General features: G+C 39.2%; 1 protein-coding gene across 1 annotated transcript in view; it reads left to right on the top strand.

The window, feature by feature from the left end:
* The window catches only part of LOC109483397, a 31,395-nt gene that overhangs the window by 10,911 nt on the left and 6,465 nt on the right, over positions 1 to 14,019 (top strand). The window contains exon 2 of the mRNA XM_019786404.1: positions 9,492 to 9,598. Coding sequence (XP_019641963.1) covers positions 9,529 to 9,598 — 70 coding nt within the window. The 5' untranslated portion in view covers positions 9,492 to 9,528. The remainder of the gene's footprint in view (positions 1 to 9,491; positions 9,599 to 14,019) is intronic.

Below are 14,019 nucleotides of genomic sequence, written 5' to 3'. Positions count from 1 at the left end.
AGTGTTATCAACAGTGTTTAGGCTATATGTTTTTATCTAAACCTTGGGTTTTGTAACCGAAGGCTATACTTCAATACTCTTAGCTGCTTAAAAAAATGAACAGTTCTAAATTGCACACACATTTGTATACGTTCAGACTGTCTTTATGGCTTACAACCCCACAGAAGGGTGATGTTTATTTATCATATCACACGATCTAGATATCACTTCGCCTCAGCTTGAATCGGCCGTAGAAAACGACCAAAAATTCTCGAAACGCAGTCGAAATATATTCACGTCCAGTTTTATCACTATCGATGGATTTTTGATACTTTGTAAATGACGACTTACTTTAAAAATAGCTTTTTATTACTATGCTTTCTGGTACGATTATTGAATTATTTTGTTAAGAAATTGATCCACACGTGCAACATTGAAGAATGTTGATTATTGTTTGAACAGCCATTTTTGATAACCTTTTTGTATAGTGTTATATAATTGATAAATTATACATTAAAACAGTGTGACAGACTAACAGCTGGGTTGTATCACGCTAGAACGCCACTTCATCTCGATTTGACAAAATACTTTATGGTCCTAGCGTGTCATTTCACCTGGCTCGTTTACGACACTGTCACTCAGGTTTGACAGTTTTACGACAATTACACGTTACCTCGTTTTGCGGTAATTTGACGAAGTGTCCCATTGCGGCATCCTGTTACCAGTATGCGCCTATCACCGTGTATCGTAATGTTTTAGTTTGCTTAAACGCTAATAATCGCGAATAACTCTTTTTTTCTGTTCATCACTCTGTGGAAAATTAACTTTCTTCGGATGAGAATACGGTGGTTTGACGTCATCCCTGACTTTGCTATCTGAGTGAGTACAGGTAAGACGATAAGATAGCATAGCCTTACGGCAGCGCGGTGTGTTTGAGACGAGAAGATATCTTCAAGCTCGCGTAACGAGGAAGAACCCACAGTAAGCACGGCGGCTGCTTTGTTCTGTATCATGCATACACAGACCACCTTTAAGCTTACCCTTCCTATATCATGCCTCTAGCAGCCCTTCCGCTGGTCAGACCACTAGAAGCTAGATGGCCAACACCTCGGGCTAAGTCAGTAGACTTTGGAAATATGTTTATCATTGTCATAGTCAACATTTTCTATAACCATAGTACGTGTTGGAGGCCGCAATGAATTGTTTTCTTACTGACAGAGAATTCTGAGCTCCTATTGACTGATTTTTATGGTGATAAAGAATCCGGAGCTCACATATTTTGGGGAGATCGTTAATATTTTGCCAAGACTTATTCTTTTTTAAAAGAGTCGTAAGTAAAATGGTCCAGATTACAATTACGTTGACAAAAGATAATGATATCTACCTTATTACATGACTAATCATACTTTTCTTAAAAGATACAATATTTAAGAGCTTTAGTGTGTAAAAAAACACAATAGACATAAATTCTACACCATAAATATTACGCCATATTAAAATACTAGTCGTGAAATTGCTCTACTTGACTTGTAGCCCGTTTATTATAGAACGTTTATGACTAATATTACAGGTATAAATCGAGATATTTACATCTTTATAACAGGTGTAAAGAGCATTTAACACCATGAACGCTAAACGTGAAAAGCTTTAGCTTGCATGGTCCTAATATCACAATTTAGAAGGAACTAGGCACCCCTATTATCAAAGGTTCATGACCAATGCTGTAGTTACAAATCAATATATTCACATCTGTATAACTCGTGTTAGCACATTGAATGCCAAACGTAAAATCTCTATTAAGCTAGTAGAGTCCTATTATTATAGATTTAGAAGGGGCTAAGAAATTAACGAGCATTGGGGAACGCGTAAAGCTGGCATTGTGCGAACTGATGATCATGCTGACTAAAAATCGGATAGAATATAGATTTAAGTGCTGTGCGTAAAATAACAATAAAAAGTGCACGTGTCGGTATAACTGTAGTGACCTTCAGCACATAACGTCGTAAAATTCTAAAGAGCTTTTATTACTGAATGTACCATTAAGACATAGGTCTTCCACTACACCATAAATGCGATTTTGATTGGACTTTTGCTTGCTCCGTGTTTTACGACAAAATCATTAATGTGTCAGTTTTTAATGGTTCATTATAAAGTACTGATGATAAAGCATTGCAATGGTTTCCAGATTTATCTTGCCGCCCATTGGTTGGCTTGTGTCCCGATTTTTCTCACCAGGACTTTGGCTTTGACTTAATTTAAGCTCCCACATGAGAGTTGAAATGTCCAAAAAGTATTTTCTTTACTAGAGAAAAATACTATACATGTATACGTAGCTGCTTATGGTTCTGGTGATCTTTTCCTAAGCTATCTACATGTTAATAGTGAAAATCCATTCATACCATCTCACAAACACTCACAAGGTATGCAGTACGGGGTAGGTAGATTTTAATAAAAGTACAAAAATATTACATGTATGATCACATTATTAATCATTCATAAAAACGCTTTTGGAAAATGGGAATTTCTTTGTACACCATGAATTTATTATCCCTTTACTCATGCTTTTATTCTTAAGTTGCTGCTATTTTCTTTGTTTAGTTTGAATGGTTTTATTCCCTATTAATTTTATAGTACATTTGTTGCATGTGATTTGGTTGCTTGCACAAAATGCCTCATAGATTAGTACACCACATCGGCAAACGATAGCTTTTTCAAAAGCTCTTGTTTTAAACTTGCCCCTTCAAAAATCGATAGCTGTATGTTGAGTGATTGACATCAGGCAGCGTAAGGCAGGTAAAGGTGATATCAGATGAAGACTGTTATACATTATGTATTGGAAGCGGAATGTGAACCCCATCATTATTTGCGAAAGCCATTATTTTCTACAGACCTCAGTCACGCAAAGTTTAATGTGGTTCGTTCTAGCTCGACCTACCCATCACTACATGCGAGATTCGTTACACTTCATGCAGATTTAAGATTTACCGATACAGATAAAGTTACACTTTACGATAGGTCATTTACCATTCATTTGACATATTCAAATGTGTGCCCTACGACAAGGCAGTATATGTGCGTTACGTGTACAAAATGCTATTCTATAAAAACCAACGCATTAAAATTGCACTTAGTCAAACATAAAAGACTTACAGAGGGTCAAGTGTAAGTTGAAAGTTGACGACATAACATTAGTTACTTATATATATAAACCATGTATATTAGACTATAAACCTTGTTGTAATGTTTGCACAGCCACTATCGGTCGCACTAGGGTATTGCCCTTCTTACCCTGACGTTATGCCTTGAGGAGGGGCTTGTCCTGTACAACATTGAAGAAGCAATAGAATCATTCCCTATATGTGAACTGTAATCCATCTACCATACTGTACTAGCTGTAGTATATGATGCAATACATGTCCACATGTCATGCTACACAACAGCGAGATACATGCTTTCCTATAGCACGATTAACATTCACGCTTGAGTTGAGCTGACTTCCAGTATAACTCCATAAGCCACCTTGCGTGTGACCTCGAAGTTCAGTCAACCTACAAGAGCAATGGGATTTGGAGAGACTCTTTCTAAGGCCACCCAAAGTCATCTTTGGAAATGCTGCTTCGCGTAGATATTGAGTTCGAATCCCCGACTAAACCCTTTTGTGAACGCTACGTTTGTGCTTAGACGTTGTGGCGGCAAGAAAGCTTCCTCTTAACCGTGTCTTTACATGACTTGAATACCGTACATTCAGTAAATGCATTTATTATTATACCCTTGACCTTTATGGCGTGTTTAGTTTTTGAAGAACACTATTAGAGAACGGTGCATGACGGGAACGCTTTGTGGGAAAACAAAGATGGCGGCCAAAAAATTCTCCAAAGAAAAACAAAAAAAAAGTTCTATCTATGTAGAATTCCCAGGACGGGAACGTTTACATTTTTTTCTTTCTTCCGTGTATGTATACGTACCCAATATATGCTTTGCGTTATTTTTTTCTTATGTCAAAGTAATTAATTTGTTTCATTGCTTGAGTATGTATGTAGGTATGCGTTCTTTTTATGTACCCAAGAACACGTGAAAAACAGGACACAGACCTAAAAGTGTGATCTACTGGTGATGGTCGATAGCTATGGAGATAAAATAATTATTGCAATAAAACAAAAAGCACGTCTTTATTAGCAAACGGTGCAAACCTCCCAGTTGATCCTCAGTACCAATTACTTGATCAGCCCAACCAGGTTTTCCCTATCACATCGCTTTCTTTATTATCTCTCACCATGCCGGTGGTCGCCCCAAACATCCGCCGTGTCTTAAACTCTTTGCTGTCCGGAATACTGGGAACCGAGCGGTCGATATTTATGGTAATAGCACGGGGTTGGCGGCATGTTGATATGGCTCCCTGGAAGTCAGATGTCGGGACACTGTCCCGCATCATGCAGGTTTTATTGACAGTCTAGCCATGAAGGGTGGCGGCTGGAAAATAGGATGTGGCGAGAAATATCTCCCTCGAGATCTAGGATCGTTTTCGGGTCAGCAGAAAAGTCATGGCCGTCAGATCTGCCCACCAGCCCCCACCCACCAGTACGGGTGATACTTTGTGACTCCAAGTCTCCAAGCGTATCGTAAATCATTTTTTATTATCAAGAAAGTTTATCTATGTTGGTAGTTACATGTTAAGACATTTGATCCAACTCAACGACTCAGTCGACTGACTCAGTGAGACTAGTCACAATAGACGTGGAGCACTTCTTTATAGGTGTAGTGTTTCTGTGACTGTCTCATGTAAAACTATAATGTGCTGCATTTAGTCGACATGAACGTGCGAATAAAGATGATTGTAATTGTCATATACTGTCGGCTGGCACTCTGTGAGATAAAAATCGTCCCAGAAAAGTTACTTACACCGCAGCATTTTCAGAGTGATAAACATAGCACGTATCCCTCTCATTATAACACGCGGCGGAAGTTAGGTATAGCTTTTGCGGCTGCAAATGCTAGTCAGCAGTTATAGGGCGGTCTGCCATAGTTACGGGCGCCGGTCCCTGCCTATCATTTATATGACAACAATTTTCTTCTTGATGAAAGTCTTCTTACTGGGAAAGCTTATGAGCTGGGTTCAATCAAGTTGAGACGATTATACGACCAGGATGTAAAATGCAGTGTGCGCAGACGTCAATGTACGTACATGTAGGGTCATGTGTATTGGGAAAACTTACATGTAGTACGTGGACTTGGGCGGGTTAGAAACTATGTTCATTTTCCTCTTCAGTTACTTTGATCATTTTCCTACTATGTAAGTACATGTAGTATGTAAGTACATGTAGTATGGAAGTAATTTTTTCTTTACTACTTTGGATTCTTATTCTTGTTATTATTATTGCTACATAATGGTCATATAGGCACGCACAAAGAAGATAACAGAAGTTTGATTGATAAGTAGTGAACTCTGAAATGAGCAGGGTAGACAATTGTTATATTATTACTACTAGGCATGGAAGTATTGTTTTTGGGTGGCCGAGTTGTTACCTTGTGCCTCTGCTTGTCCTAATAACTTCGCTAGAATGGCTAGTGGTGGGAGATGATTTTGACAGTTGATAGATATTGTGGTCACGCCTGAAGATTACCCAGCACGCACGGGGTGGGAGCAAGTGGGCGGTATGTGGAGGGATTTATAGGAAGTGATGTTACCCAATCAAACCCATTTCACAGTTCCAATACAGTTTACAAAAACACAAATTTCCCGAAAGTCTGTGAATTTAAAGATCACGGCAACCAAAAATACTTCCAGAAAGTCTAAAATCTCCTATATCTTCTTGATAATTGCGTTGCCAGCATTTTCTGACAGTGCTTTCAGCATCTACAGTGTACATCAATAACAGATAAACCACGGCCATTCTGCGTGCTCCAGGGCTATACAGGTGTAATCCAGTTTGGGCTATAGAAGTAACAACAAGCGGATTCAAGGACAACAGGACCATTTTGTGGCCAATGTCTCAATAGATCTTTCTTCTTGGTCGGTTCTGGCCAGTTTGTCTAAAATACAGGCGTAGACTTGAAGAGTTTTGACTTTCCGCAATTAAATAATTAAATCATCTATTCTTCATTTAAGAGATATGAACCTATAAAAGAATACATATTAAAAGACTACAGACAAGATGTACACAGAAAAGACATTCAAGTAATACAACAGATAGCCTAGTGGTATTATCACCCATAAGTGTAGCACGAAAAGGAGTTCATGTAAAAGTCACCCGATCCCAATAGGCGTATGATTAAGGAGGTAATATTTTTAAGAAAGATTAAGATATCCTCCTTTGCCTTGATTCGAAAGTGTCAGTTAAGTGATATACAAACATTGCACTTGCACTGCATTGCAATATTCGGATGTAAGTTTGCACTAGTAACACTACATCCAACCAGTCAGCCATTTCTGACACTGAAGTAATCTACAGCGTACATGTATACATACGACTTTACGATAGCCCCATGCTAGTTGGACATACCCGGACACATGTATATCAAGTTTAGCTGCGGTTAAAGTAATAATGTTTAGATTACTTCCTGGGTGTGATAATCAGTTTTAGTTCGTAAAACCGAGCAAGTATATAGTAAATGCACATAGTAGGTATTCCTATAGCTATTCATTACAAATATAACTTATGATTATATCTCAAATATTGACTATATAAAACCCATACATCATCGCGTTGGATTATGGTTACAGATGAACATTATATGTCCATAATTATGTTTTCCAACTCTCTGGTGCCTCTTTACATTGATTTTACTGATTAAAAATCATCGCAGAAACCTAACTCATAATCCAAATGCGCGCGATGAAACTGTTGATGATTTAATGTTCATCGCCGACAGGTCTGTGGTGAAATGTTATTATACACACGGGTCGTTATCTTTTATCGACTGGGGATGAGTTACATTGACAATCATTTTGTTACTGCGGAATTTCATGAACTCATTTCATGGAGGCACGCCGGCAATTATGTGTATCTAACGAGTTTATGCTCGCGCAACCGCAGTGGAACTGTGGCAGATCAAGTTAAGATGCGCTGGTCGAAGGGAAGCAGAGGATTTAGAAATTCAATATCAATCTTAGAATCCTTGTCCTGCTGCTACCAACTATTGTTAGGAAGCAAATTCATGTCACCAGCGTTGTGTTAAACCCATGCTGGGAAAGTTTGACTCTTTTTAAAATAATATATAATTTTTATCAAAATGGACGAAAATTCACAGCACAGGGAGCATGATTGTATTGCTGCACAGAATTGACAACAAGACAGTTGTTTGTGAGACAACACTTTTAGATCTCAATATTCGATGACTCTTAGATTTCATCTCTGTGGAATATAAATAAAGAGAGAGTGTTTGGGACTTTTTCAAATTTTCTTTTTATTCATTACTCACGGGCAAGAAAGCGCTGTTTTGGGTACATGGGGTGTGGGTTGTGCGTCTGTCACGACAAGAAGGTTGACGGCACGTGGGTGAGGAAGCTTGACAGACAGAGTGACAGGAGATCAAAGGTCAGGCACAGGAAATTGGGCTGAACTTGAAGGTCATAAAACTACTCCCCGGAAGTCTGAATTTTCTTATTTTTTTATAGATTATTATGCATTATACATTCTAAATACCTCGCTTTTGAAAGACGGAAGATTTTGTTATGACAAAATAATAAAAGAAAACGTGAGGTATCTAAACCTAGCAAACATTTCGTAACCCTTTAGATGACTTATTTTGTACAGTATTGAGCGGAAGCCATTGCTCGTAAATACAAGTATCGATTTTCCTGTACCTTTTATTTCCAGTTCAATGGGTCCAACAAGTTGCTACTTGGAAGCAAATGAGGCCGCGAACTTTTTAGTAAGCTGGCAAAGTACCTTTCCTTTCTTGATATTGTCTGGTCGTTAAACCAGCAACCGTTTTATTGGAATTCTAGACCTCGTCGATTCCCTCATTATATCTACCGTTTGCGATTGTAAAACCTATTTCCTGGTACGTGGTATGAATGGTGAAGACGAGAAACGTGTTGGAAATATGACTATGCGTTATTTATTAAACTGAAGAGAGGATGAAGTAAAATGAGTTGCACAACAATGTATGCATCATGTTCACGTATAGAATAATTGTATTATAAAGAAAGAAGAAAGGAAGGAACAGAGAAAGAAAAAAGAAAAGAAAGAAGGAAGAAAGGAAAGGAAAGGAAGAAAGAGAAATGATAAAGAGAAAAAGAAAGGAAGGAAGGAAGAAAGAACGAGCGAACGAAAGGAAGGAAGAACGAAAATAGGAAGAAAGTTACGAGAGTAGACTAGTTACTTTTTTCCCATTTGTTCATGGGAAAATCCAATCTCAACCCGCCATGATCCGGAATACCCTGGGCTGCTATAAAATTCTTTCATTGGCCATCGCCGCTAACCGTTACCATGTAATGACAAATCGTAAACAACCCTCCCTACCCTCCCACTAAAGTATTAGCTTCTAGTCATGTCATGCGCGAACTTTGTAGTAGGTATAAGGCGCCAATTTTCGGTTAATCTTAGCGCCTTTAGAAGGACTGAAGAAGAGGGATCTCACACGACAAGACATCGCCTCGATCAAAGCTTCTTAAGAGCTTTTCCAATTGTGGCGCTGTCGCCTGAAAGTCCCCCTGTCTCGTGCGCAGTCGGGTTATTATTGATAAGAATAGGAGATAAGATAGATAGTAGTAGGACTGACGCAAAGTGCTTCAATCTTAAGTGCACGTGTGAAATTGATAGATGACAACAGTCACCAACACGTGGATGTGTATTCAATAGGTTCTAAAAAGAGAACACTCTGGCTAGTAAAAGTAGTCCCTATCACGAGTCTGTTTTGACGAGACAGGTTTAATAAACGCGCGGCAATCCGTACTTATTGACTGTCAAAACGCAGCAAAGAATCATATTTCATAATCTCCAGACGTCAGGTAGACTGAACGTCAAATATAGATAAATGCTGTATTCAGTAGATAATGAACAATGTGAATTATATATTACCATATATCGGAGTTAGGTTTATTGGTAAATGGCATTATGGAAAAATTAATCCGTTCTTCAACTGAAATATTGGACTCATCGGAGTTATAAATCAGTCCTTTTCAGCGTTCTTAGCCGGCCAATTGTTCATAACACGTGACGCAACCATTGGGTCAAAGGTTACAGGAAGTCGGTATCAACCACCGTCTCGGTCCATTTTTCAAAGTTTTGGAACAGTTTTATTGTGAATAAATTATATATAAAAATATAGTAGGAAAGTTTTAATGACGTCCATTCACAAAATATAATGCTGTATGTCACCCATTGCTGTATGTAATTGCGTTGTTATCGCTAATACGTGTGTTTTACAAATTGCTTTTTATTAGCACATTCGTCTTCTTTCGTCTTTAATTGACACTTTTCTATATTAGTTCCGTCGTTCTTGCAACTATACTGCTGTAACAACCGTCCTTGAGTACAAGAGGTCACTTAATTACCTCTCGTCCCCAGGTATTGACAGACGGTCCCGGAAGATCCTGAGAACAAGATGAGGAATCGTGTTGCCCTTTCCGTGGCAGTTCTGCTGGCCTCTGTCGTCATTACCGGCGCCATCCGAGGTACTGTATCCATTCTGTCTGTCTGCTGCGTCCTTATGCGCCATGAGGGGAGGAAATCGTTGCTATTTTCAGACTAAAATGAAAGCAAGACCTAAATCTAAACGACACAGAGTGTCATATTTTTGTAACATTTGCGATGTATGTGTAGAGTATGCACGCATTAGTTGATATATTTTTCTTAAAAAAGATTAACGTAGAAAAGTTATTCCATATTCGCATATTCCAATTGGCATTTAAACATCAAGAGACCAATTAAGGAGGTTAAAAATCAACATCAAAGGCTACGGAAAAAGTACGTTGTATATATGTAGCATCCTATGATGGCAATGTATAGTGCCCCCCCCCCCCCATCTTCACTTTTCAAGTATGACAGCTGATACATATAGGTAAGGCTAATATCCATTTGACGACTGGGTGGCGGTCCAATTGCCTGGTCGACATATTGGTCTTGGCATCCCCTACATATTTGCGGTGCTCTTATGATATTACACTTTGAAATCATAAAGGTCACTCAAAGGACGGCTGCATTTGCATTATGTTATGACATTGAGTAAGTCTTTCTACCGAAACGGCTCCGAAAGGTCTGAGCCAAGTGTTTCATCGTATATTTATTTATATAGCTTACCGCTATACCTAAGGATAAAATACGGATTGGATAATGATGTCGAATGGCATGGCATTAGGAAAGTGGTTGGAGGCAGAGGGCGGCATAAAACTTAGCCATAAATGGGTCGTCTACGGTCATTTCGGGCAATTGGATTATGAACATTTGTCATATTTCAATATTACTTTTATTATCTATTCACTGTTTTCGTAGCTCAAGAAATGTAGCGAATTATACATCCTTACTCTTATGCGTTCTATAGTACAAACTTCATATTATTGTCGTGGGCCCAGCATTTAGTTAAATTATGGTCTGCTGTTGTCCGTTATTTTGAAATCTTCTCTGCAGGCATAATGTTGTTCGTTTTAACCTTTCAAGCCACGTGGGTCCCTTTTATCTATAGCAGTCTTTAGTTACAGGATAGCGGCGCTTTTCAGCCATTTGAACCCGCCTTTCGGCGGAAACAAGAGGAAACGTTTTACATTACGGACCCGGTTACAGGAAATGCACCCACCGAGTAATTGCCAAAGATGGGTCATTTTGCTGGAGGTCTTATTCTTAAAAGCTTTACTTACGTACAGGAAATATTGAAGGGCAAACTCCAATAATTTTCTCTATTTGACCTTGTGCTTTAATGTGTTGAACAGGGGTAAATCTTTGAACAGGCTTTCCTTACTGAGAAAATCGGTATGCATTGACTTCGCCTGTAACCCCTTAAGGAAATTTAGTGATATCCTCAATACGTGGGTACACATATATTTGGTTCAAGTCGTGCAACAGCAAAGTTGGTCCATGTAAAACAAGACACCGAACTTTTCAGACTTCCGGAGTGTATTGAAGGGCCCCTCTTGCAATCTTCGGCTTCCTGAATTCCCCCATGTCGACCCCTATTTCCTGCTGCCTTCCGGCCAGAAACATTTCCTGTGCCCGACCTTTTGACCTTCTGCCACTCTGCCTGTCTGTCCCCATCCACATGCTGTCAACCTACTCGGTCCGACCTGAGCCACCCTAAACAATACTTCCGTGCCCTTAAGTAAAGGTTACAATAAACTGTTTAAACCTCGTAGCCCGGAAAATCTTAGTTTTAAAAGTTACAAAAATGATGCAAATTAGAAAAACATATTTTAATAAATCTTTCCAGTTATTTTTTTAGAACTATGGTGGTCCCTTCATAGTTTGCCTGTGTCCTTCACTTTCGCTTTCTAACCTTTATATACATTAGCGCAATCATTCCTCGTGTTAATGCCGTAATACCGCACTTTAGAAAGGCCCAAAGGCACAGAAATGGATGACTATGGTGGCCGGAAACCTGGCAAGAGCCTGCAGACTAACACCTCAGGTCGTCAGGGGTCACAAACGGCAACATTAATCCCTTCCCTGCCCTTTAACAAAGTTCTGTTTTGGCCTTTCCTCCCTTTTCCACCCAATAAGTCAATGTGTTTCCGTCAAATTCAATGAATGTTGTGGAGTTATAACTCTTAATATAGACCGTGGCTATCTTTTAACAAGATGGCGGCCACAGGCCGTGACGAGGCGATGTTTCCATCAGTCTGACTTCTTATAGAACAACGGAAGAGTGTTTATCGATGTCTGAACTTGGCATGTCACCTCTAGGCTGATATGAGATTTGATATGTAGCTATGAAAGCTATAAAGGCAGACAAAATCGATGTTACGAATCGGGATATATGTATAACAATGTCAGCTTATAGATATATCTTCTCCTGCAAGTAAATGAATAATCTGGTGATACATGTATATATATATAACTATATGATAGTTGGAAGAGATTTGAAAAAAAAACACACACACACTCAGACAGGCTGGTTTCATAAACATTTTACCAAGCATTTATTTACCAGTAAGTAAAACAATAACTTACGATTTGTTAAATGTAAATATAAAACGATAAACAAGGTTCCATTTTCCTCAAAGCGTATATTAATCTTTACAACACACGAGGTTGTCGAATGTGCAGCTATTTATATAACGATAATAACTCACTATGATCCTAAAATCTAGTCATTTTAACTAATTAAGTTGAATCATTGACCCACCTCCCCCAGGTTTTGCACTACTGCCCTGTTTTGTGCTGCTCAAACACATCCATATATTTGGCGGGGTTGATCACCTTGTATATATATGGTGACCAGCCCTTCCAAATCTGTCCTGCTACATAATGTAACCCAACACCACATGGTGTCTGCTACAGTACCAGTTCCCTCTGTGATTAGGCAAACGTAACAATGGTAAGAAAGAGAGACATTGATATTTTCTCCCATACAGAACAATGCATTGTATTCACAGTCACGTTTCGCGGTCAATATTCTTCTCTCGGTTTTCCAAACTTGTGAATGTTAACCGGGGACTATCACGTCCCGGCACGTACATCCAGACGTCTGCACGGCAGAACAGTGATGGGGATTTAATGCTGAACTGGCAGGGAGTACCGACGGTATTGATTGGCTTTAACGGCCACGTCTGGACAGGGCAAATAAATGCACCCTCTAGTATGAAAGGGATTGATGGATACAGGCTGATCACAACGGGCGCTTGGGCAGCAATCCCATCTCACTACGTCTTCTTTGGGAATTGTGATGAAATAGCCCGGAGTGCACCGAGGTTAAGAAAGGGGGAGGGGGGCAAGAGGGAGGGCAATCGTTTTGGTGAGGCAAAGCAGTACTTGTGTTAGAATGTCGATTATTTACAAGTGATTGATATAACACCGTAGCAGTCTTGAATACATTGGACACATATAGGCTGAATATGTTCTTGGGAAATTGTAATGAAATATGCCGGAGTGCACCAAGGTTAAGTTACGGGGAGGGGGGCAGGACGAAATGTTGTTTTAGTGAGGTAAAGTAGTGCTTTTTGTAGAGTGTCGATTATTTGCACGTGATTGGTATAACGTTATAACAGTCTTTAATACATTTTACACATATAAACTGAACGTCCTCTTTGTGAATTTAATGAAATGAGTGCGTAGAAAGGGGGAGGGGGCAGAAAGGAGGATATCGTTTTGGGGAGGCAAAACACTGTACTTTTTTTTAGAATGTCGATTATTTAAAAGTGATTGATGTTATAGTCTTGTATAATTTTGCTGACAATGTCTTCTTTGGGAATTGCGATGAAATAGCCTGGGGTGTACTAAAGAACAAGGAATGGGGGCCAATAGCTAGGGCCATGGTTTGAGGGCAAAGCTGTACTTGTTTTAGAACGTCGATTATTTACAAGTTGAAATATCCTCGAGCTCTGTAAGACACTGCTAATGTAACGTCCTTGTACTGACATTGACAAGGACGAAATGTTTTTCCATTCTTCAAGCTCAAATGTCCGCGATTACTCGTCTCCGCATGGGTATGTAATTTACAATTAACCGAGCGCATGGGAGACAAAATAGTGCAATTAGGCTGCAAAATACTGCACTGGCGTAGTTACGTGACCTCGGGGATGGATAAAGATTGAATTATTTCCGTTAGCTTTGTGGGCAATCATCCAAATAACCGGTACTGTTCACCGTGCGGTCGTTAAAACGAAGTTGTGTAACTTTGTCGTTGACAATTTCCGGAGACATTTGAAAGCTCCCATCATCCTGTGGGTTAAATCAAACGGTATCAGCTGCTGTCAGATAACATTACATCCAGCCAGAAATCACATTAACGGACGGGAAATGTCGTTACTGAAAATATAGACGCAGGAACATTAGGCAGACATTGATTGGCGTAACTTTAACGTCAATATTTTGCTTTGTACGATTTGTAAAGATATCATCTGTTCAAGGTTTGCTTTTATCATTATATGCTTTTTTATATATTCAA

The sequence above is a fragment of the Branchiostoma belcheri genome, unplaced genomic scaffold, assembly GCF_001625305.1.
Source record: "Branchiostoma belcheri isolate BF01 breed outbred unplaced genomic scaffold, Haploidv18h27 scaffold64, whole genome shotgun sequence".
Taxonomy (NCBI): Eukaryota; Metazoa; Chordata; class Leptocardii; order Amphioxiformes; family Branchiostomatidae; genus Branchiostoma; species Branchiostoma belcheri.
This window is presented reverse-complemented; position numbering and strand designations above follow the sequence as displayed.